Source organism: Danio rerio, chromosome 7, assembly GCF_049306965.1.
Source record: "Danio rerio strain Tuebingen ecotype United States chromosome 7, GRCz12tu, whole genome shotgun sequence".
Classification (NCBI taxonomy): Eukaryota; Metazoa; Chordata; class Actinopteri; order Cypriniformes; family Danionidae; genus Danio; species Danio rerio.
The window spans coordinates 31,178,676-31,202,088 of NC_133182.1; the positions used below are offsets into that span (position 1 = coordinate 31,178,676).

General features: G+C 37.1%; 1 protein-coding gene across 3 annotated transcripts in view; it reads left to right on the forward strand.

The window, feature by feature from the left end:
• Nucleotides 1-230: 230 nt before the first annotated feature.
• Nucleotides 231-23,413, forward strand: part of fam189a1 (family with sequence similarity 189 member A1) — a 205,886-nt gene continuing 182,703 nt past the window's right edge. For all 3 annotated transcript variants that reach the window (XM_073908638.1, XM_003198968.7, XM_068222641.2), the window contains exon 1: nt 231-952. Coding sequence is in view for 2 of the 3 variants with exons in the window: in XM_003198968.7 (XP_003199016.2) it covers nt 728-952 (225 nt within the window). In the remaining variant the exon portion in view is untranslated. The remainder of the gene's footprint in view (nt 953-23,413) is intronic.

Genomic DNA, 23,413 nt, shown 5'->3' on the forward strand with positions numbered 1-23,413 from the left:
CTCATTAAATCCATTCACGGACTCTGGCTTTTATGGCTCCTCAAACGAGTTCGTCGCCTGCGTTCATTTATCTGGATCTACATATGGCGGCACGTCGGTCCATCGCCTCCTCCAGCCGAGCACCTGCTCGCACATCTACATGACAGGAGACTACAGCGCGAGGCTGCGGCTCTACGGAAACACCGTAAACACACGAGCGGCGATATCACCGCACACCGGAGTCGGATGTTGGCAAAGCGTCGTTGAACCTCAAGCCGCGTCACACGCAGACGGTACTCGCGCGCGCGATAGATGTGAAGTTCGCTGCTTTGAACGTAAGCGTCGTTATTTAGACGTTTTCCGTTCAGAGCAGTGAGAGATTTCATTAACGGACTGTCACGGCTGCGAACGGGGGTTTGATGGATCACCTATCCCGCGCGTTCCCTCCAAGCGGACGAGTATACAGCGCGCGTTCACGCAGAGCTCACCTCTTTGTCTTAATGAAATGAATTTGGATTTGGCTTGTTGAAACACCTGCTTGAAAACCGCCAGAACAGTGAGAGTAGGACATCGTGAGGAGCCCGGTTTAATGGGATGATGGTCTGCGCGTTTTGGCAACACGCTATGAATTCATCTTTACGTTGTGGATGTCGGAGCGACTGAACGCAGAGGTGTCCTGCAAATCCGAACGAAGCTCGCTGATTTAACCCAAGTTTTTTGGCTTCATTTAAACTGTTTATTTACCACCATGCCGGTCAGCGCAATGCCGAGAGGTCGGTCCCTGAGCCCGGTGTCTCTGTCCCGCAGTCTCTCCCGGCTGAGGGAGTTTCGAACCCGGACTCGCATCATGCTTTCTCTGGGAGTTTCTCAGATGGTGCTCGGGAGTCTCATTTTGGCCGTCAGTTTCGCCGCTTTGGCCCTTACTACATCTCCAAGGGTGAGACATTCGTGTCCCTTTTGGGCAGGATTCTCGGTAAGTTGCATTTAAATTGTATTTCTTATTTGTGAGCTTTCCCTGAAGAGGAGGACGTGGTGGCGTTTGCGACCCCCAGCAACTGCAGAGTCAGCAATCACATCGCGCGCCTGATTCTTAGTTTATAATTCAATTCTCCTTCTCTTCACCTGGTGCCCGAGGTGCAATATTCACCAAATGCGAGGTTAAATGGCTTATAGATAATTCAAAGTACAGAAGGTCTTTTTAAAAGCCCCGTCGTTGCTTGAGCTCAGGTGAACTCACCTATGAAAGGCTGTGGTTGGTGAATTGCCTCTTGAAGGCTAATGCAGCAGAAGCCCAATGCTTAATAGGAGATCAGACAAATTCATCTGCATCTCACTTATGCCTGTTGATGTTCTGTGTGAAAATGTTTCAACAGGCTGTTAGTTTCTGACTAGTATTGATTAATTCTGCCATGTTAGTTTTTCAGACTGGAGTATTCTTCTAATTAATCTCAATAAGAGCTCAGACACTGGCTGGGGTACACGTTTAATTCTGCAGTATGTAGCAGTGCTTGGCATGCTTTCATTTGGGCTATATTAGGAGTGAAACTTACTCTTGGAATGGAATGAAATTGAAATTTGAGAGATAAAAGCTAGTAAATTAAATGTAGTATTATTTTACCTCATGTACTTTGTCGTCTGAAATACCAGGGTGTGTGCATTTGCTTAAACTACTTTTTGTCATCCCAGATTTAATGATTCCTGTATTATAATTTTTATTCTTTATTTATAAAAGTTTTTATGATAACATAACATTACACCCAATAGTGTATATCGTGTATACATATATTAACAAAATTACCTCGTTTGATTACTGTATAGATAGACATAGATAGATTTTCATTTGGTTTGTTTTTAACTGTGAAGTATTGCAATACAATTCACGCAATCTGAAACAGCAAGACACTGGAAGAGCTGATGGGGTCCATGGAAGTGATTGAAAACACATGCCAAAAAATAAATAAAATATATTACATTATTTAATTAATAAAATAAAATACTATTTAAGTAAAAACATTTCCATATACATATTTTTTACACTGTATAAATAAGTTCTTTTTGCAAAAAATATTTCCACAAGATTTTTTTTTGCCTTCGAGTCAGAGTCATTTAATTTTTAGTATCTACCGATATCGAAACCCAATCCGATACTTTTATAATACATAAAAAAAGAATAAAGAAGAATGAAGAAACAGATCCAGGATGTTCTTATATTATTTATTGTCTTTAAAGTGCCTTATCATGTTTGTTGTGTTAAATGTAGCCTTTTCCTTTCCACCTCTTGTAATCGCAAGTTTACATAGTTTACAGTTTGCTATGGTAAAGTTGTCGTCATCAACTTTGTAATACCCCCAGACTGCAGACACACTTGCGTATTCCACTTCAAGCTGCTTCCTTGCTTTACTTTGCCGTTGTTTAATCAATCGCATCTCTGCAACCAAGTGATGTCATGCCACACACGTGAAGTCAAGAAAGAGGTCTAACTCTGTGCCACGTGATCGGATCTGGACATCCCTACTTACGATGAGCCGGTTTATATAACAATATCAAATTAATTGTTGACTTGGAAACGAAAATTGGCCATTAACATAATAAATGTACTTAAATTTTTCTTAGTATAACATCTAAAATCGTTTTTATATAACTGAAAACCATTTGCGAAGGCTGAGATTTAGAGTAAATTAAAAGCACGTTTTTTTGGTGTGAACTATCCCTTTCACACTTAATATGAATTAGGCATGAGACAATAACTGTTTTCAAGGTATACCGTGTTTTGGAAAAGTCAAGGTTTTAAAACCACAGCATTTTTTACTAAACCCTTCCTAAGGTACGTGTAAGATTAGTTTTACGTTTTGTTTTTAGTAAGGCAACAGTATCTCCAGCAGAAACGATCTCCAAAGATGTGGTTTTAAATTGTAAAGAAATTTGTGTTTTTGAACCAAATGAAGACAGCAGAAGTCAATGATTCATTAGAATTAATTACTTCTGGCGACGCAGTGGCGCAGTGGGTAGCTCACAGCAATAAGGTCGCTGGTTCGATCCTCGGCTCAGTTGGCGTTTCTGTGTGGAGTTTGCATGTTCTCCCTGCGTTCGCGTGGGTTTCCTCCAGGTGCTCCAGTTTCCCCCACAGTCCAAAGACATGTGGTACAGGTGAATTGAGTAGGCTAAATTGTCCATAGTGTGTGTATGTGTGGATGTTTCCCAGAGATGGGTTGCGGCTGGAAGGGCATCCGCTGCGTAAAAACTTGCTGGATAAGTTGGCGGTTCATTCCGCTGTGGCAACCCCAGATTAATAAAGGGACTAAGCCGACAAGAAAATAAATGAATCAATGTTTACTTCTCCAAAATATTTAAAAATATTTTAGAAATTCTTAAAATAAATTATTTTGTGTTCAAAGGGTAAAAAAAGTTGTTGTTTTTTACCCAGACATTTTAAAAGAGCATATATTAAAGCAGTAATCACAATACAGTGAACCGTTTATATTTTTATCCAAGGTTATCATACCGTCAAAATCATATACCAGTCCATGCCTAATAAGTATTTAGACCTTTGATCTGGAATAAAACACAAATAGTGGTTTTAATTACATCATTGCTGTTCACCGAGCAGCTTATGAACACAACCCTCTTCTTCATCCTTATACTCTGCACTGTACGAGGAACATTTGTAGGACAGTATTTTCAACACCTTAAAATTTAATGCCGGTAACCGTAAATATTTATGAAAGCAGCACATACCCTTGATATCTTTCCTTAGACAGCGCATGTGAAAGCTCAACGGTGTTAATTATGGTTATGAAAAAGTAATATATATGGGGCAGGGACACGTGTGGTGACAAAGATAACCAGCCTTAGGGTCAGTGGTCAAACAGCCGCAGAGCTTACCGATCATTCTGATGTATGGCATGCAGTAGATAAGGAGGATGTTGCTGCGAGAAAGCTCGGCTGCTACTTGTATCAGGATGATTTGATATGCGTTTTGTGGATTTTCTTGTAGATGTGTGAATATATGCAGGGGGATTAGCTGGTTTTAAATATCTCTGGGTTCTGCTAGGGGCTTTTTTCTGTGTCCAGGCCTGAGGTCACAGCGCCAGCGAGCTGCTCAACATGCTGTGCTCCTCACAGGAGTGGGCAGAGCGGCTGGGCTATAATGGAGCTCTGCAGAATGACTTGCCAATCAGAGTCTGCATTAATCGTGTGGTTTTGAGCGAGTCGGGCAAGGGGACGAACAGCGTGTGTGCTTGTTCTTTGTGTAGGGGGAAATGTAATGATTTAACTTGTTCAAAATCTATCTGTGCTGGCATTTCTTTACCCAACTTAAGATTCTAACAACAACGATGATATAGATGAATAATTTTTGGTTAACCAAAGAGACTTTCAGTAAAAGCAACACTTTCTGTCTCCCAATTTGCCTGCTCAGTGCTTATGCTACACCTTATATGGACTACTACTTTGGGTAAAGATATTGAACGTTTTGTTGCTTAGTTATGCGTCGTCAATTATCTTGTCACATCCTCCACATTTCAGTTAGAATTAATTTCTTAACATATTGAAGATGAAGTATTAAGGGTGTCACGATTCTCCAAATCTTCAATTCGATTACATTTTCAATTATGAATAATTAATTAATGACCAATTAATTATTTGTAGCCTACCGTTTAAACTACCTGACCTGCATGGTCTTTGTTTTACCCATAAACAAATCATACAGTAAATGAATAAAGGCAAGATACACACATAATTACCACCTGTCAATCACTTTTTCTGCGGGACTCGTGAATAGGCAGTGATCTGTGTCGTTATAATGGCGTCGGTAAAAAAGACGCACAACCAACAGGAACCAGCCAACAGTATCTGAGGTGTTCGCTAAAATGACTAAGTACAAGTGAGTGAAAGATTGAAGCAGTCCTGCCTGGACCTGCTCTCTCGAGTGCATGGCTGTGTGTGCGTCTGTGTCTGTGTGGTCACGTGATGTGCATTTTCAGAGGTAGAGAGGAAGGAGGGCTGCTCAGAAATGATACACGCCACTGTGGATGTCAAATCGTTGTCGTTCTAAAATGCCATTTAAAAACAAAGACAGTGTAAACAGGGCCTGAGTGTGTACTTTTCGCGAGCGGATTTGCAACGGGGCGGGCGGAGGATCGCGATGCCGGTGTTGTCTATCGGATGAACCGTACGTAATACGTACATAGCAGAGCTTGCAAAACTGTGTTTTTTTTTGTCGACAACACGAACGTTGTCAACATAACTCACTGGAAATTCAAAATGCTTACACACCGACGACTTCACTGAAAGAGGAGCGGGTTTAAGTTCTGTCAACAGGTCTCCTGCTTCTGCAGTTTAACAAGCACTTCTACAAGCCTGTTTTTTCCCCGCTTGGCAAGCCAAGCTGACGTGACATGGGGGCGTGGCAGCATCAACGATTCTATTTTTTGATTCGTTAATCGAAATTGAGCATAAATTTCGATCGATTTCGATTAAAAATCGAAATCGTGACACCCCTATGAAGTATCATGTTAATCTGTCAGTGGCGGATCCTTCATGAAGAGAAATCTCCCTGTGTTGTTTGAATAATTGTGCTTTTAAAAGTAAATAACCAAACTCATCTTTAATAAAAGTAACTCTATTATAGAGCGAAATATCTTAATATTTGTTTTTTTTTTTCATTTGATAATAAACAATTTAATCTTAAAATAATCTGTTTATTATAGCTGATATTATTCTTATTAGATTTTTTTATGTGAATAATTAATTTACAGGGGTAGGACAATGAAGCTGAAACACTGGCCAATTAAGTGTTGGAGGTTTCATGGCTAAATTTGACTAGCGTGCTGGCCTATTGTCATTGATCGCACATTTCACCAGTAAGAGCAGAGTAAGGGTTTAATCAGCTGAGTAATAGCACAGTTTTGCTTAAAATATTGCACTATTTTACACTATTGCATTATGGGTGACATCAAAAGAGGACAAATTGTTAGTCTCGCTGGTGCATCTGTGACTAAGACAGCAAGTATTTGTGATGTATCCAGAGTAATGTCAGCACACCACCAAGGATGAAACACATCCAGCAGATTGGACACAAGAGGATGCAACATGCATGAGCGCAAAACCCCTCCCTGCCTCCTCCCTCGTAAGAATATGCTAATGACTCTACTTTGGCAAAACCCAACGAAAAAGTAATGGCAAAAGCAAGCAAAAAGAGAAACTTTAAACAGAATGTGAATTGAAGGTGCTGCTTTCGGAAATAGACCGGAGAAAAATAGTGTTATTTGCAAGTTTGTTCTCCGGAATTTAGTAACAAAAGAAAAAAATAGAGTTGGAGAATTTAGCTGATGCGGTTAACACAGTTGGGTCTAAACATCGTTCTGAGTAGATTAAAAAAGAAATAGTGCGATGTAAAGGTGTAAAATTGAGGTGGCTTTAACGGCGTAAGTGGCGTAGCTTGTTAGACATGCAACATGTTTTGACATGTTCGAGCATGAACTCGCTGGTTCGAATCCAGCGTCTGATGAACTCATCCCCATCATATTTTATTTGCATATTTATTGAATCGAAATGTTTTTGATTCACATATGCAAATCCATTCTCAGATGGTGCCTTTATTGCAATGTGTGTGCAGTAGATTACATTGGGAAAAACAGCGACTGCTGCAAATTGTGCTTTAATGTTTGTCTGATCAACTGCATGGTATGGAAACCTTATATACCTGCTAGACATGCGGATGAACCCGTCTCATACAGCTGTCGTTGCATGGCTCAAAGACATTTTGTAGAGTGCAATTTAACACAATTGCCTCTAGGAGTCGCCAGTGGAAATAAAACAGACACTCACAAGAAATGTGCGTACGCCAGGCATGAAGTTGGCGTGGACCTGCGCACTCCCACATTCATTTCATCGTTAGTAAATCCAAACGTGAGCGTGAAACCTGGCGTACGCAAAGTTTTTGTCCGTACACAGCATTGATAAATGAGGCCCCAGCTCACTATTCTGCAAGAACAATGACTTAAAATCCCTCAAACTTGTATCTTCCATTCCAAAGACAAATTGATACTGTATTGGCTGCAAAAAGACGCCCTAAAACCAGGCATATTAAGTCATTGTTCAACCCCTGTACATCAACATCAGCAAATTTTTTTGTTATAATTTTTTTTTAAATACATGTATTTTAAAAATGTGTACATTGGGATCGATTTAGTATTAAAGTATGTTTACATTGTGACATTGTTCTTATTGGTCAATACCATAAAGTCTAAAAGAAAATGCTTGCTGAATTAAAACTCAAAGGTCAATGCAACACAAAGTGTAAATTCCATGTGTATGACTGAACTCATTGGCCTGTTATTATCATTTATTTTTTTGGTTTATTTGGTAGATATAGTACAAATGTGTACTTGAGAGTACTGCCCCAATGACCACCTAAAGCACAGTTGTTTTACCTTTTTTAAGGAATGGAAAAACTAAGGAGCAGGGTGGAAAAAACAGTAAAACCATGTCATGCACCCTTTTCTTGTAAGACTTAAGGTTTACTGTTAAGGTCATGTTAAAGAACCTCTATGTCTTTTCTCCGCTGCTCATGTTCTTCACCTCCCTCTTTGTCTCTCATTCCTCTTTGCTGAAACATCAGACAGACACAGAAACCCTGCATCAACTCTCTGACCACAGCAGGGAGGCCTGATCAGCAGGAGAACAGTGAATTTGCATATAGAAGTGTATTCGTTAATCTACCTTCATGTAAGAATTGAACTCCCGCTTCTTCTCCTTCTGCAATTCAACAAGCCATTTTGTTAGTCTGTTCAAACACGGATCTCTTTATTCAAGGTCCATCACACTGGAGGAGAGAATCTTCAATGCTGGCGGAAATATGGCAGAAGGGTGTTGGAACTCTGACAGCCATAAACAGACATGTCACCAGGGTACCAAAATGAGTCCTGACAGGCTTATATGAAATGACCCTTTGTCATATCACATTCCGCACAGACCTGAACAGTTTCCTACTGAATTCTAGACACTAGAACTGAAAAAAAGAGAACAAAATGAAATATTTGAATCGTGGTGAAACAATAAGGATGTCAACTTGCTTTTAAAAAGTGTGATTTCCAGCTAAAGCCAAGCACATCAGTCACTTATTGTCTCACTATGAAATTACAAAATATAGTCCTATACTGTGAACAATTTACTGTGCAAAGATATGAATGTTTTTTCTTTTATCCTTTTCTTTTTGACTCTTTCTGCTGATTTCAAAGGCTGTGTTGTATCTTTAAGATTTGTACCGTGATGAAGGGATTTTGGTTTTGTCCAGCATTTAGTCTAGGGAAATTTGTTTATAGTTTGCTTGTTTTTTTTCTTTGACCCCTATGCATTATATCTTTCTATTCTTACAACTTTTATTAACCAACGATGCTTTTATATTTATCTGCAATAAACTTGTATGAATATCTGTTCATAAAAAATAAGAATGGTTTCCACAAAATAAGCTCTTGAAAATCTAATGAATAGCCCACTTTTAAGGATCAATATTAAATGATTAAAGGCCCCAGGAATTGCTTTGGAATATGTATTTTTATTCGATGTTTGACAATCTCAACTGAAACACAATAAGTGGGCGGGGCATAGTGTAGCCCCTCCCCTTTTTAAAACAGCCAATAGTGTTTTGTTTTATCACACCTCTGTTAGTGAGTGTGGTTGAGCTCAAGCATATCAAATGAAAAGCAAATGAGAAGCGTACAAGGGTGTGGGGCATGTCAAACATTAGAGAGCATTTGATTAATTATGATTTGATGAGAAACGTGTTAGGTTACGTGAATATAACCATTGATCCATTTGGTCCAAACTACAAGCTTTACGTGTTTTTATCAGTTTTATATCTTCTAAATGCTAATTTTGTCACCGTTTTGGGGCACACTAGCTTATAAATATCATAAAAACTAACAATACTAATACCAATATCTAAAAAAACTTCTTTTTTTTTTAAATTTCATGGGACCTTTAAAATTATTTCTGGATAATGTGGCACTGAGGACTAAAGTGATGTCTCCGAAAAAAAGCAGCGTTTGATCAAATGAAATATATAAAAATCATAATTTCAGATTGTGGCGACGCGGTGGCACAATAGGTAGTGCTGTCACCTCACAGCAAAAAGATCGCTGGTTTGGGCCTAGGCTAGGTCAGTTGGTGTTTCTGTGTGGAGTTTGCATGTTCTCCCTGCGTTCCTGTGGGTTTCCTCCGTGTGCTCCGGTTTCCCCCACAGTTCAAAGACATGCTGCAGGTGAATTGGGTAGCCTAAATTGTCCGTAATGTTTGAGTGTGAATGAGTGTGTATGGATGTTTCCCAGAGAAGGGTTGCGGCTGGAAGGGCATCCACTGCGTAAAACAAGTACTGGATAAGTTCCGTTGTGGCGACCCCAGATTAATGAAGGGACTAAGCCGGAAAAAAATGAGTGAATGAATGAATTTCAAATTGTGATAATATTCCACAATATTTTTTTAAATTAAATACGGAGCATAATAGAGTTTGAAAAATATTTTAAAAATTTTACTGACCCCATTTATATTGTTATCGGTGTTGTCCTCTAATTATTTGTTACCTTGGTTATCAGTTATGTTCACCTGCCCATTCTTGTTATCATCAATATTTAAGACACCAGTATGGGTGCTTTCATTGCCTTTCACTGTTCTAAGTTACTTTTTTACTGCGTGCTGTACAGTATGGTTTTGCATGGTCAATTTAAATCAGTTCAGTTTTGCTCAGCCCAGTTTGCATTTCCACTGCAGTTTGGTACCGCATAAAGTTGGTGGGATTATTGCTATAGTTTTACCACCCCTACTGCTGTGACAAACTTTTTCACTCCCATCCAGCTCTCTCTGGATCTGCTTCATAATTACCAACAAGAGGATGCCATGTGGTAGAGCTGGGCAATTTGGCCTAAAATCAAAATGTTGATTAATTGAGCATTTAAACTTGATTACGATTAATGAATGTGTTTTTTTTTCCCTCAAAGTTTACTGGTTTTGTACAGTAAATATGCTCGCATATTACAAGTGAGAGATTTTTAAAGGTTGCATTACATGATTTTAAAATAATTGAAGGAAACACACAATCTACTATCTATGATTATTCATTGAACATCATTAAACAACTGAAATTAAAACACACATTGACTAAAACCAACTGTTTATTCTTTCCAATAAAAAAGTGAAATAACTTTCACTTTTTGGAAACGAAATCAATGTTTTTCATATTAAAAGTAGAAAATATGCAGTATCTCTTCTAAATAAAATAACTCCTACAGTACATATCCTGTAAATAATCTTTTAAACAGTGCATTTCTTGCATGTACTCTTAATTGTTTTTTATTTAAATAATAATTTTGATTTAGCGGAAAATATGCCATCATAAGGCCTCTCTAGTGCTGTTTTGTCAATCGTCAATGAAGTGCAAAGTAACACAAAAGGAACAAACAGAGTGGGATTTCATCACTCCACACATGGTAGGGAAAGTAATTGAAAAAATTTACTTGGAAAATTTTGATTGATTATTGCTTCTGAATGCCGACTACCATGTGGTGTCTTTTAATATTTCTTGACTGTATAAAAATGGTTTTTGTTGTGCAAACCAACAATGCAACATTGGCTGCTGCTGACTGATTAACTATAGGTTGGTTTATTGTGTACAAATTCACTGATGCAGCAGTGAGAATTCTTTCGGTAATCAGTGGTGTGCTTGCTTCACTTTTTGATAACTGTACGACTCGCTTGAAACCTCATCTAAGGAACTAGGTGCGGAACGTAATGGAAAAGTATCCAAAAGTGAGCCACACCAAACCGCATTGTACCATGTAGGGCTGCACAATGTTTAAAAAAAATCAGATTTTTTTTTTTTTTTTTGAGATTTTGATTTGATCTATGATATACTGTTGAAGTCAGAATTATTAGCCCACCTTTGATTTTTTTGTCTTTTTTAAATATTTCCCAAATGATGTTTATGAGAGCAAGGAGATTTTCACAGTATGTCTGATAATACTTTTTTCTTCTGAAGAAAGTCTTATTTGTTTTATTTTGACTAGAATAAAAGCAGTTTTAATAAAAAAAAAAAGATTTTAAGGTCAAAATTATTAGCCCCTTTAAGCTATATATTTTTGTTCGATAGTCTACAGAGCAAACCGTCATTTGTCTAATAACTTGCATAACTTGCCTAATTACCCTAACCTGCCTAGTTAACCTAATTAACCTAGTTAAGCCTTTAAATGTTCCTTTAAGCTGTATAGAAGTGTCTTGAAAAATATCTAGTCAAATATTATTTACTGTCTTCATGGAAAAGATAAAATAAATCACTGATTAGAAATGAGTTATTAAAACTATTATGTTTAGAAATAGGTTAAAAACAACCGTTAAACAGAAATTTGGTAAAAAAATAAAAATAAAGAGGAGGCTAATTCAGGGGGGCTAATAATTCTGACTTCAACAGTATATTGCGATATGAATCCCCAAAGTGCTTGAATAGCTATTTTTGGAAAGAAATCATTCATTTAGGTTGATTGGGGTGATTTTGTAAGGGTGTTAATTATGTATAAAAATATTAAACAAATTGCAAGCAAAAATAATTACAGTAGAACAACAAAAAATTTAATAAACAATGCTTTATGGATTTTCAAACCGATATTTAGGTACAGAAAGTGAATTATGAAATGTAAAATACCACTGTAGTCTTCATTGTATTCATTCAGTAAAAAGATCATTCTTCATTACAGTTACAATTGAACTTTTGTTTTGTGTCTGAATGCTTTCAACTCTCTTGAAATGCCTTTAAAACACATGCGAATGATGCATGTGAAGTTTCACTCGGTCATAGTTATACTTTGCAATGACCCCACAAATCTTAAGTATTTTCGATTGTTGTGCTGATCACCTATCCCGACTCAACATTGCGTATCCTGCGTTGTGACTATTATGCACACACACATTGCATTATTGATGCTGAAACAACAGATTGTGCAGCTCTAGAACCATGTATTGGAAAAGCACTGTTTTTCATCTGCTTTTCTTTATTGTTTCCCTGTTGTCTTTGTGTTACACTTTTGTTGAATAGAGAAGTTTTTGTATTATGTTTAAAGTCTGCTTTTGATGTGTCATCACACACTGAGTATCTGTTGAAAGTGTTTACACATTTATCAGGCTATTGTTGATTTCAGTGTCGAGTACCTCCAAAAAATAAGTAGAACTAAATAAGCATTCAGTGCAAGTGTTTTGTGTTGCTTTTTTATCATACATGTTAAAAAGGCAAAGTTTTACAGCACAGAAATTCATTGTGTTTCAATTATAGCCGCATGCTTTTTACATTCTCTTAGAGGATACTGGATGTTTGCAGTCTTTAAAATGTTTGTAAAATGTTTGCAACAGCATACAGTATATTTTTCAGCAAATCTTCCCTCACTTTCTCTGTAAACCCTGAATCCGTTACCAGCTTAGAGGAAATCGTGTTCCAGGGCTGTCCAGAGGTGCACTCTTTCCCATTATCCCCCACGGAGAGAAGGCAATCTGAAGGAGCCCTGCTGGATGGTCACTCTGGGAAGAAATTCATTGTGGTCTATTTGGGGAGCGAGTTAGCAACTTGGGCAAACCTGCGTGACAGTTACACACGTCCTACAGTTAAGGATGAGCACTCTCGATGGGCTGTAAACTGTAAAATTGTTTGGCTAGGGTTTTTTTTTTTTTGTGGTTGTGTGTTTTTAATGTTTCCTCAGAAAACATCTACAGCATATCGCTTTTATGTGCCCTGCACCACTGCAATCTTTTAGATTTGAGTCATTCTGAAGGTATTACAGCTGAAGGTTGAGAGGAATAATAATACATACTGTGTGCATTGATTCAGAATTTAGTTTTGTTCGACTGCCTCCTCACGGACTCCCACAGAGCTTGTGCGTGAGATAGAAGAGCAAGTGCTCAAACAGCAAATCAGCTGTAAATGCTAATTCATAACATGTTTGTTCTTTTATTGATTTAATAATCTGTGTGATATGTTCACAAAAGAATTGAGTTGAACCATGTGGGGTTCATAAATGAATAACAATCATATTATGGCCAATATTTACTCACTGAAATACCTTTTTTTCTACTATGGTAATCAGTGGCTACTGTTTACTTTCAAACAATCATTTTTGCATTCAACAGAAAAGAACGGCATAAAAGTGTGAAACTACCCAAGTAAATGGCGAGTACATTTTCATTTTTGAGTGAATTTTTTGTTTATTTGGCATTGTCTTGTTATTTAACATACATTGCTTTCGTTTTTTCTTCATCTAGCAAGATCTGTTTACACAAATTATTTTTTATTCCCTGTGTGGTCTAGAATTGTGCTCTTAGAAAGCCAAACGTGAAACTCATTTAAATACACCTACTAGTTGTTCAGTTCTGTTCTGTGGCACCGTATTGTCAGTTATGAAAGTCACTATGTCAGATTATGCGATTTGTCGTGGATGACATTAACAAATGTTGTAACAAATGGACTACACATTCCGTCATCTCGTGACGTCTACGACAAGCATTTTTTCCCAAAGCAGTCACAAGTGTTGCTACAGTATAACAATATTTCTTATCTTATTAATTTCAATGTTTTTTATCTTATGCCAATCTCAATAAACACTGATGCTTGCTGACAATTAGGCAACATTATTTAAGGGCATTCGTCAAGACAATAATAGGATCAAACGTGTATTTCCTTTTTCATATTAAAATATTTTCTTTTAAATCTAAATGTATATTTTCCAGCCATGGGTTGCTTAATAAACACTCCCTCGCCTGAACTTGCCGTGAGTGAGGTGGAGAAAATGAAAGCACATCAGCACCAAGGAAAAATCAGATGCTCAAGACAAAATAATGACATATAAAAAAATAGCAAATATATGACAGAGGTTTGTGATACAACAATTACAGTGAGGCATTATTTAAATCCTTATTTTCCACATAGCGGTACAAATCATCCACCCACACAGCAGAGTAGAGGATGGGCACAAACCAAAAAATAATTTGTTTATTTTTCCTTGGAATAGTATCTTTTTGAAACTAATTTACTTTGGTATAATATGTATTTTAATTTTAATGTTTGTTTTTTTTTTGTTGGTCAGTTATCTACAAGATTAACAAGAATAAGATTTTAAAAACATCTGAGATTAAGTGCTTCAAAACTAGTCCGCTATATGATCCAGTGTAAAAGTACAAACTGGTTTGTTAAATAAAATAAAATCTAACCTAAATAAAAATTAAGTGAAGTATTCACAGTTTCAGATAAAGTTACATTAAACTGTTTTAATTTTTAATGACAAAAACATGCATTGCCGGTGAGTTTCAATTTAATTAGTTTAATCAAGTAATTTGAATAAGCAAAACAGGCTTTTACAATGTATTCGTAGCACCGAATGTGTTTCCAAATTGCCTCGGAAGAACAAACTCTGTTGGAAGGATGAGAGGTCTCAGAAACTCGTGATAATGGAGATGTCTGCATAATTGTGCCAGTCTGTCAAATAAAATTGCTTAAAAAACATTTAAATATGTTAGAGTAAGTAGTTAAAGTTTTTTTTTTTTTTTTTTTTTTTTTTTACCTTGTATTGGACCAAAACCTAATCATCAACCAATTCATAAATTAATTAATTTATTTATTAAATGTATTTGATATGTATAGTATAATATCTGAGACAAGTTTCATCATCACGACTTTAATCATCACCTATTCTATGATTTAGATCATCTGCTTTAAGAACGTGCTTAAACAGTACAAGTCTATAGTGCAGATTACAGCAGAGTATGAAAGGAAGTGTCAGTTTCTCAGCATCAGCCAGTATCTCTAATTCCACACAAGGCCTTTTTATTAATTGATCTCACATTTTCAAATGTCTGATGTCAGCTTCTCATCCGGCTGAGTTTGAGCTTCTGCTGTAGAGACGTTCTACAGCTGTGCGGCACATTAGTCAAGCATCAGAACTGATTCCTGTTACACAGCCATAGAGATTTAGAACAGGAGGGAAACTCCACAGGCCTCCCGCATAGAGAAATCACTGCTTATAAGCTGGAGTTCTTTTTTAAACTATTAAGATTTCTTGATCACGCTGTACTTAAAAATAAATGTGTGTCTCGTGAGCATGCAGGAGTCCACGGGTGGCCTTCATGTGGCTTCACATGCAAGGCACCGAATGACTAAATTTGACTCTTAGTCATGATGGGTGGAGGAGAAAAGCAGATGCTGTCAGTACATCTGCATGTGCTAATTTGAATGCTGTAATAATAAGTGTGAGACTCACTGGTTTATTTCCAGAATTCCCCAAATGATTGAACTCTTCCAACCTTAAGGAAAACCATCTCTGTCTTTTCCCCTTTCTCTTCATGCCAACGTGCCCGCAAATAAAAACACTGTCAATTCTCCCCAGCTCAGTTTAATCAGCTCATTTCATTGTGGTCGCCATTGTTTACTCTCTCCCAGAACTCATCTCATACTTTGCCAAGAAGCAGCCTCTGTTGTCTTCACTTACTATTTTGGATCCTTGCCCATGCATCACATTCAATACATACATCATACTTATCATCTTTGAGCTGCTTTCCGAGCGTTGGCTGATGGGTCATCGAGACGTTTGGTATATGTGATAGAGAAGCCTGTTGGGTACATTGTGAAAAGAGGAGCAGGATCGAGGCCAGGTTTAGAGAGAGGTGGACAAATAAAAACTCCAAATATTATTTGGAGTGAGGGCTATTCACTGGACACAGATTAAATTTTATACCAATGAAATGAAAATTCAGATATCAATGAAATATTTATTCATTTTAAATCATAGGACTGAATAGGTCTATACATTTGAAGATGTGTAGTATTACATTAATTCAAGAATGCATTTACCACACTAAATCAAATATATTCCCGTTCCGCAACATAACCGGTTTCTACAGTTGTATTGGTCTTTGAATAGCACACAGTTGTAAAATGTTAAATCTGCATGTGCCAGGATGGAAATTGGTTTCATTTTTTAGCATCTGAAAGGCATCGTTCACTGCTAGAGCAATCAGAGCTTGGATGTGGACCAACAAAAAGACGAGAACAATTCTGCTGTTTTTTCCCATACGTAAGATTCTACCATTAAAAGAGTATAATTCCAGCAGTAAAAACCTTGTGTACATGTTCAAGTGTCGGTCTGTGCGTCATTTAAAGCTTTGATTAGTGATTAATGATTCAGACTTGGAGTTAAAGAGGAAAAATCGCCTTTGTGGTTTGTGTGTGGAACCGGCAGAATTAAATTCTCTTTGCATACTAATTGGTAAATTACAAGTTTGCCTGAGAGAAAAGGCCTGGATGGGAGTTGTTCATTTCCTGGGTTGGCTAAATTGCCTTGCGTAATTGTTTCTGAATATGAAACATGATTAAAGACTGAGGTGGTGGGATGGATCTCATTTAATAAAACTTCTCAGGCGCAGGTGGCCGTACTTACTGTAGATGAGATTTCCATGAGCAGCCCATGTGTAATCCGTAATGTCTGCAAATGGAAGGCCATTAAAGGAATTGCAGTGACTGACGCCTTTAAAGAATGCTTCCTTGCTCATGTCTACCAACAGGTGAGACTAATTCTCACTGTTGAATGCCAAAACAGACACTAAATAGATAGACGGATGTAAGTTCTCACTGTGACTGCACCTGTGATCATAGCTTCCCATTGAGTGTATCATTACAATTATGGAATCTGGATCACTTTGGGCTTATTGCAAAGCATGTTATTGAATCAGTTCGTTATTTTTTAACTTTTGTGGACATGTTCTTGAACCCAAATTATTTAACTAACTTTTTTAGCTGAAATAGATTTGCAGAGCTAAATACCCACCAAAGCAGTGACATATAATTTGGCATTCTCTAATTTTGTATTTCACTGTGTTAGCATGTTAGCATTTCAGATGACCATTATCAGTTGACATGTCATTAGTGTGAATGCAATTCGCAGAGTAAACAGTTACTACTGGGTATTGCTACCAATTGGGTGGTTGCAGATGTATTGGGTTATTGCTGTACTGTATGTTTAAGTGTGTACTCTGGACATGATCTTTACCTTACGCTGTAACAGTCTGAAGCTTTAAACCAGAGATGCAGCAAAGAGAAATATAGTTGGTTTTATATTATTATAGAGTGGAGGAACTATATCGGTACTGATTTAATTCACCATCGTGAACTTTTAGCCTGATCTTCTGACACTCTATTTTTATTTTTTTTATCAAAACCCTCTTAAGGCAGGCATTGCTGATTTGCAACAGTTAAAAATTAACTACGTTATTACTCCAGATACATAATTTATGAGTTTTTCTTTACTCAGAGGTAGGGTTGTAACGGTATGAATTTTTCACGGTATGATAATCGTCTAAAACAATATCACGGTTTGACGGTTTCGCGGTATACGGTATGTTACAAATGTTACAAAATAATAGAACAGTGAAGCAAATTTGACTTTTTCCAAATAATATATTTTCAGTTACTATAAACAACACCACTTACAATGAACAAATAAAAATAAGAAAATAATAAATAATGTGTCAAAGTCCAAATAAACATGGTGCAAATCCTCAGTAAAAAATAGATATAAATATTTACTATACTATAAATAGTTAAATAACGAAACTAGATTCAATATGGAACATCCTTAGGTTTTATGTGCCAGCATGGATATGGTTGTCTGTGGATATGGATTTGGATATGGTTGTCTGCAATGCAGACAAACAGCTGCACCTTCATTTGCGTCTTTTAAAAACAGCAAGAGCAGCAGTTCGTCTTTGCTGTGTCACTGTTTTGTCATGTTTCTGTGCTGCTGTGCATGCAAAAGTACTTAGTATGAGAATTATTTCATGCAAAACTTTTTTTTTTGCGTTTTATTTAGCCGCGCATAAATGTATGCCTTTCTCTCATTCCATGTTGTTCAAAAAGCTCAGTGTTGGTCCACAAACAAAAGCGAAACCTATGCTTATTGGTTGTGATATAGCGAGTTTGAACCAATCTGGGCATGGAGGAGGGACAATGCATCAATGTATCATGTCTGGTTTGTCCGGAGACACAGTGACGAGCGTTTCTTTGTCAAATCAGCGTTGTCAAATGTTGATGACGTAACCGCACTGATTCCGGAGCCTCTGAAAGTCCGCGAATGTTATGTAATACAGCACTGGAAAGCTGAGATTCTCTTCTTTATGCCAATCTTTGAATTGTATGAATTGGATCAGCGGATCAAAAGTTATTAAACATTTAAGAGCAATACTTATTTTTAGCCGCGGGCGGCTGTCTCGGTCTTTAAGGGTTAAAACCGTTGATATGCAATTGTTCATGGTATGATAATCGTGCACGTTCAAATCGTGGTAAACCGTCATACCGGTATATTGTTACAACCCTACTCAGAAGTGCCACTGCAGGACTTGGTTGTTGGTTCTTGGAGTACCACATGACAAAGTGACTTTGAAACATAATCTACTCAATGAGGGTTTGAGATATTGGATTTGGATCCCATATTGTTTTTGTTGTTGTTCTGCCACTGAAAAGCAATTTGTTACATTGTTTGAAAAGTTGTCAGTGTCTAATTACCACACTGGGCCAATGTTGCAAATCTGCAACAACCCAGAATGACTTGCTTGTGAAGGTCTCTCTAAAAACAAAAGTCAGGATTCTATTGTACTACCTCATGTGATAATTTTTCCTAAATATCAGCTCTTTCCTGTTTCAAAAAACTTAATTTGAACCTGAGAGGTTTAAAATATGCCGACATCTTCAGGGCTGGAGGCAAAATGCGAATGATATTAACATCCTCAAATGTACAGCATCCACATTAAGAACTGATTTGTGAATTTTGCAAATCAATATCATTTAGTAAAATTGCCTTTTTTTACCCAGCATTCATTTACTAAATTACTCAAACTGAATGGCTAAATCTTTATGTTACATTTTCTGGATTAAGAAAATATTTCATTTTGTCTGCGGTTATTATTTTCGTTTTGCCATCTTTTTGCGTTCCATCTGGGAGTGGTAGACTAGGAAAAAATTTAATTGGAAGAATAAGGAAACTGCAAAATAACTTTTATTATTCAAATCAAAAACATAGTTTTAACTTTACTCAATTAACCTGAGTGCTTTAAGTTGCTCAATCAAATGTAATTTTAATAGAAGGTCAAGTAACAGATCTGCAGTTTCAATGCAACAAGCCATTTATACAAGGGATTAGGCAAACACCGATAACGATTTTTAGGCCGATATCGATAACTCTTTAGATTTAGAGGCTGTTATCCAATATATAGGCCGATAAATGTAAATATTTCAAAAAGTTATATTTTTATACAGTGAACAATACATTTTAATTAAAAAAACTTCATAAAAGTTTGAACTGATCTTAGAATAGCCTACGCAAAGCAAAAAAAAAGCAATCATTTCAAAACTGCAATGCGATTATAAAGACCTATATTTACAATTTCACACAAAGCAGCATGCCAAAAATAAATTATTTCCTTTTCTTCAGATTAACAAGCAACTTGACTGTTGCATGAAGATAATAGATTAAATAACAAAACAGGATTTAAACAAACACATTAAGTAAATATACTTTCAATGAAAATGAAAGAACTAAGATCAGAAACCAGCTCAAGTGTTGCATACCCAACTATGTTTAATAACACATGCAAAAATAACACATATTCATTAATCAGAGCAGCAGGGCTGCTGTGAAGGCTTTGTCGGATCAGTGTGTGTGTGTTGATAGCCATCACCTACGCTCGTTATAATATCATACTGTAAATATGCCGATCAAACTGAAACATTCTTAGGCTACATCAACAATACATGCCAGGCAATGTGTTAACAAATAATCATTTTAGATTACAAACAGCCCAACAAGTTGTTTAGCAAGTCTGCATCTCTGCATATTTAGACATGTAGTATTTTTCCTGACGTAATTTAAACCAAAATACACAATGGCACTCTATCAAACATATTGACAATGATAAGGAATGTGGTTATTTACTAGGGATGTAACGGTATCAGAATTTCACGGTACGGTAATACCTCGGTATGAATGACACGGTATGGTATTTATTGAATCATTTACAGGAAAAACAAAACTAATGAAAATTTTTTATTATTTTTAATTTAAAATTTTTAAATTTTAATAACAAAAAAATATTAAACCATGTAAAAAAATAAAGTTTCAATTTAGTATTGTTGAAAACTCATCACATTCAACATTTAATCACTCACTCACTTAGATAGAGATGGGTTTTAAGGAAAATTATCATATAACTATAAACTAGTGAAAGCTGGTGTCTCTGGGCATTTACAATGTCAACAGAACTGCAACAGAAAAAAAACCTCTCATTTGGGACTGAGGATTCTGGGACAGAGATATGACTTGGCCCAGGTTGACAGCAGTGGTTAACGTTGTGCATTGTCTTTCCCCCACTTGAGAGGACAAGCCATGAGTGAGATAGAGGTCTCTTTGCGCTACAAGTCAATGTCTGCATCAATCTGAACAGTGTGCTGTGTTTCTACAGTCCACATGGCTGTTATTAGTCGTATTCTCCAACTTGCAGGCACGTGCACACATAGGGCTCAACCTGTGCAGTGCACATGCCCTTTTTAGTCTTGGATAGAAAGTGCCCTTCCAGAATAATCAAAAGTGCCCCCGCGATGCGACACACCCTCCGTCCCGCCCTTCAGTAGGCGTGCGACAACACCGCTATTCAGTACGCGCGCTGCGACAACAACACCCCCAGAGAAACCGAAATGCTTCCACACATCCGATTTAAAACCCGCTTTAAGTTCGATCATTTCCAGCTCTTTTTCATCCCCGCTACAAGCAGCACACTCCATTTCCGCAGTACTGGATCTGTAGCGACAACAGACCGCAAAGGATGATGGCCACGCCTGGGCTGATGGGAATTGTAGTTTCCGCTACCTCCCGTTCGCTTCATTCGCCTGAGGAAATTTTCTCAGAAGACCTATAGTTTTACCGAGTCATGCGACTACGGTAATATTGAAAAAAATTGCTATTGCGGTATGACGGTATTTATAATACCGTTACATCCCTATTATTTACTGAATTATTAACATACAGCAATACCACACAAAGAAAGGACGAACTTTGAGGGAACATACAATGTTAGGAAAACTCTGTTATAGGGCAGCCGAACTGGAAACTTTTCCACTTATGCGCGAGGCCGACAGTTCTGTACAATTATGTAATCTATCAGCCTAATTTTGATATCGGATTGATAACATTAAAAATTGCATTTATCAACTGATAACGATATGGTTGCCAATATATTGTGCATTCCTAGAGAGGGTTTTATTTATTACTTTACTATATGTGTTGTGAAAGCATTTTGGTTTCAGTGAAAGAATGAGTAATTCAGGAGCTCAAGGTTGAGTGGTGGTTGGGCTCGTGCCTTCACTCACTGGACACTCCTCACCGGATCAATCACTTTCCTCTGGAGACTCCATTACGGAATTTGCTCTCACGCCACTCACAGTTAAATCAGCCATCTCTGACAAACTGTGCTGGATCAGTTAATTAGATGGATTCTGATCAATGCTTTGATTTGCATGTTTTTACCGCCTGGTTATTTTGTTTGAGTGTATGGCGCTGCTTTGTAATGTCTGCCTGGGTCATTAATCTATTGCGGTGACCTCATTTTTTGTGCACTCCCAGAAATCACTGCACGTTACGAGCTCCCCTGTGAGCCTGCAAGCTGTTCAGGTGTCGGCGGTCAGTAGTAATTCATTTTCATTGTGCAATTCTTTATTATAAGTAGGCTCATTTTTCCTATCATTTGAACGTCTCATCTCCAGAGACTTAGACAATCCATGCTACAATAGTGCTCGTCTCATTGCTCATCTGCTACCTTTACTTTCTTTCCATCACTTAAGTCAACATAAACTGTCCGTCCTGTCATGACTCTTGCCCCTGCATGTCAGATTTCTTCTTGTTTTGTATTCATTTCCATTCATTCATTTAGCTGACACTTCTCTTCGCCCTCTGAGTGAATTACAAACAAGGAATACAATGAGTGATTGATCATACAAAGGCAAATAATCATAAGCTAGTAAGTTTTAGACATTGTTTTGAAAATACAAACAGCGGTATGCAGTTAAGTGCACACAGATTAGACCATTCACCCTTAAGCAACAGTGGTAGAGAAGGTTCTGGAAAGTATTTTATTTTATTTATTTATTATTATTTTGTTTTGCTTTCTGTGATGTTTTTATTCGGCATCGCCCCATTACTAGGCTTCTAGAGGGGATGATCTTAAGAGCGAATGGAAGTGTGAGTTCTGTATACAAGCATCAAAAGCCATTTTTCCACTATCATGCTGAATAGTTCTATGAACAGTTGGGTATTGCTACAGTCCCTACTTAAATATGACTCAAAATCTTAAGAAAATGTAACATAAATAACCAACGGCCAAAGTGCTCCAACTAAATTATTAACATAACATAATCCGCAAAACAATCTAAAATGACAAAAGATGGGGAGCCCGACAACTTAATAAATAACAACCAAACAAACCTAAAGCAAGTTGGGACTCCCCACTCCAAACGAATATCAAAAGGAAAGTATAAAGGAGAACACGACAATAAAGCTGCTGAAACTGTAATGGTGAGGAGCTGTGAGTAAGATCAAGAAGTCCGCTTCCATCCGTTTTAAAAGCCTGACGTCACTAAATCAGTCAGAAAACTGAAAACGGAAAAAGATAAATAAGATCAGTTGATAGTTAAAATTACGGGCAGGAGTGAACGCCACACATAACGGGTATGGTTTCAATTGTATTTTCATGTAAGCCTGCTACAGCATGACACAATTACAAACTGATCTCGGCACGGAATTTTAGGCATGGTTAGGCAACTGTGCTGGACTAATAGAGCATGTGTGCCCATGACATCGCTTCTGTTGCTATCTGCCAGTTTCTCCATTGCTGGCTAAGCGAAAGCATGCTATTTATTAATTAATTTATTTATTTATTTTTATTAATGAGTACTCAAAACAGAAATATCTAATCCCTGTTTATAATACTGTTTACATTACACTTATGTTACCAAGGCAACAACTGATGCATTATTTTCCAGAGAGTTCAGTTATCAGCACCTTAGTGGAAAATACAATTTCTGTGATTAGCTGACTGGATCAGAACCGAATGGAATGGTTAAGTAAAGAGAACTGTTCTGCCTCTGTAGCACTGAAAAAGACCAGTCAAGAAATGACAAGGGCTTGGAAGAGAATACGATTTAATGCATTACAGCATCCTCAACTAATGTGTTTTTTTTTTTTTTTTTTTTTTTTTTTTTTTTTTTTAGGATTTACCCTCATTAAATGTTATGTTTTTAAAGGCACCGTTGTTCATTGGCAAACCATGCAAAAAATTAAAAATGAATACTAATAATACTATAATGCTA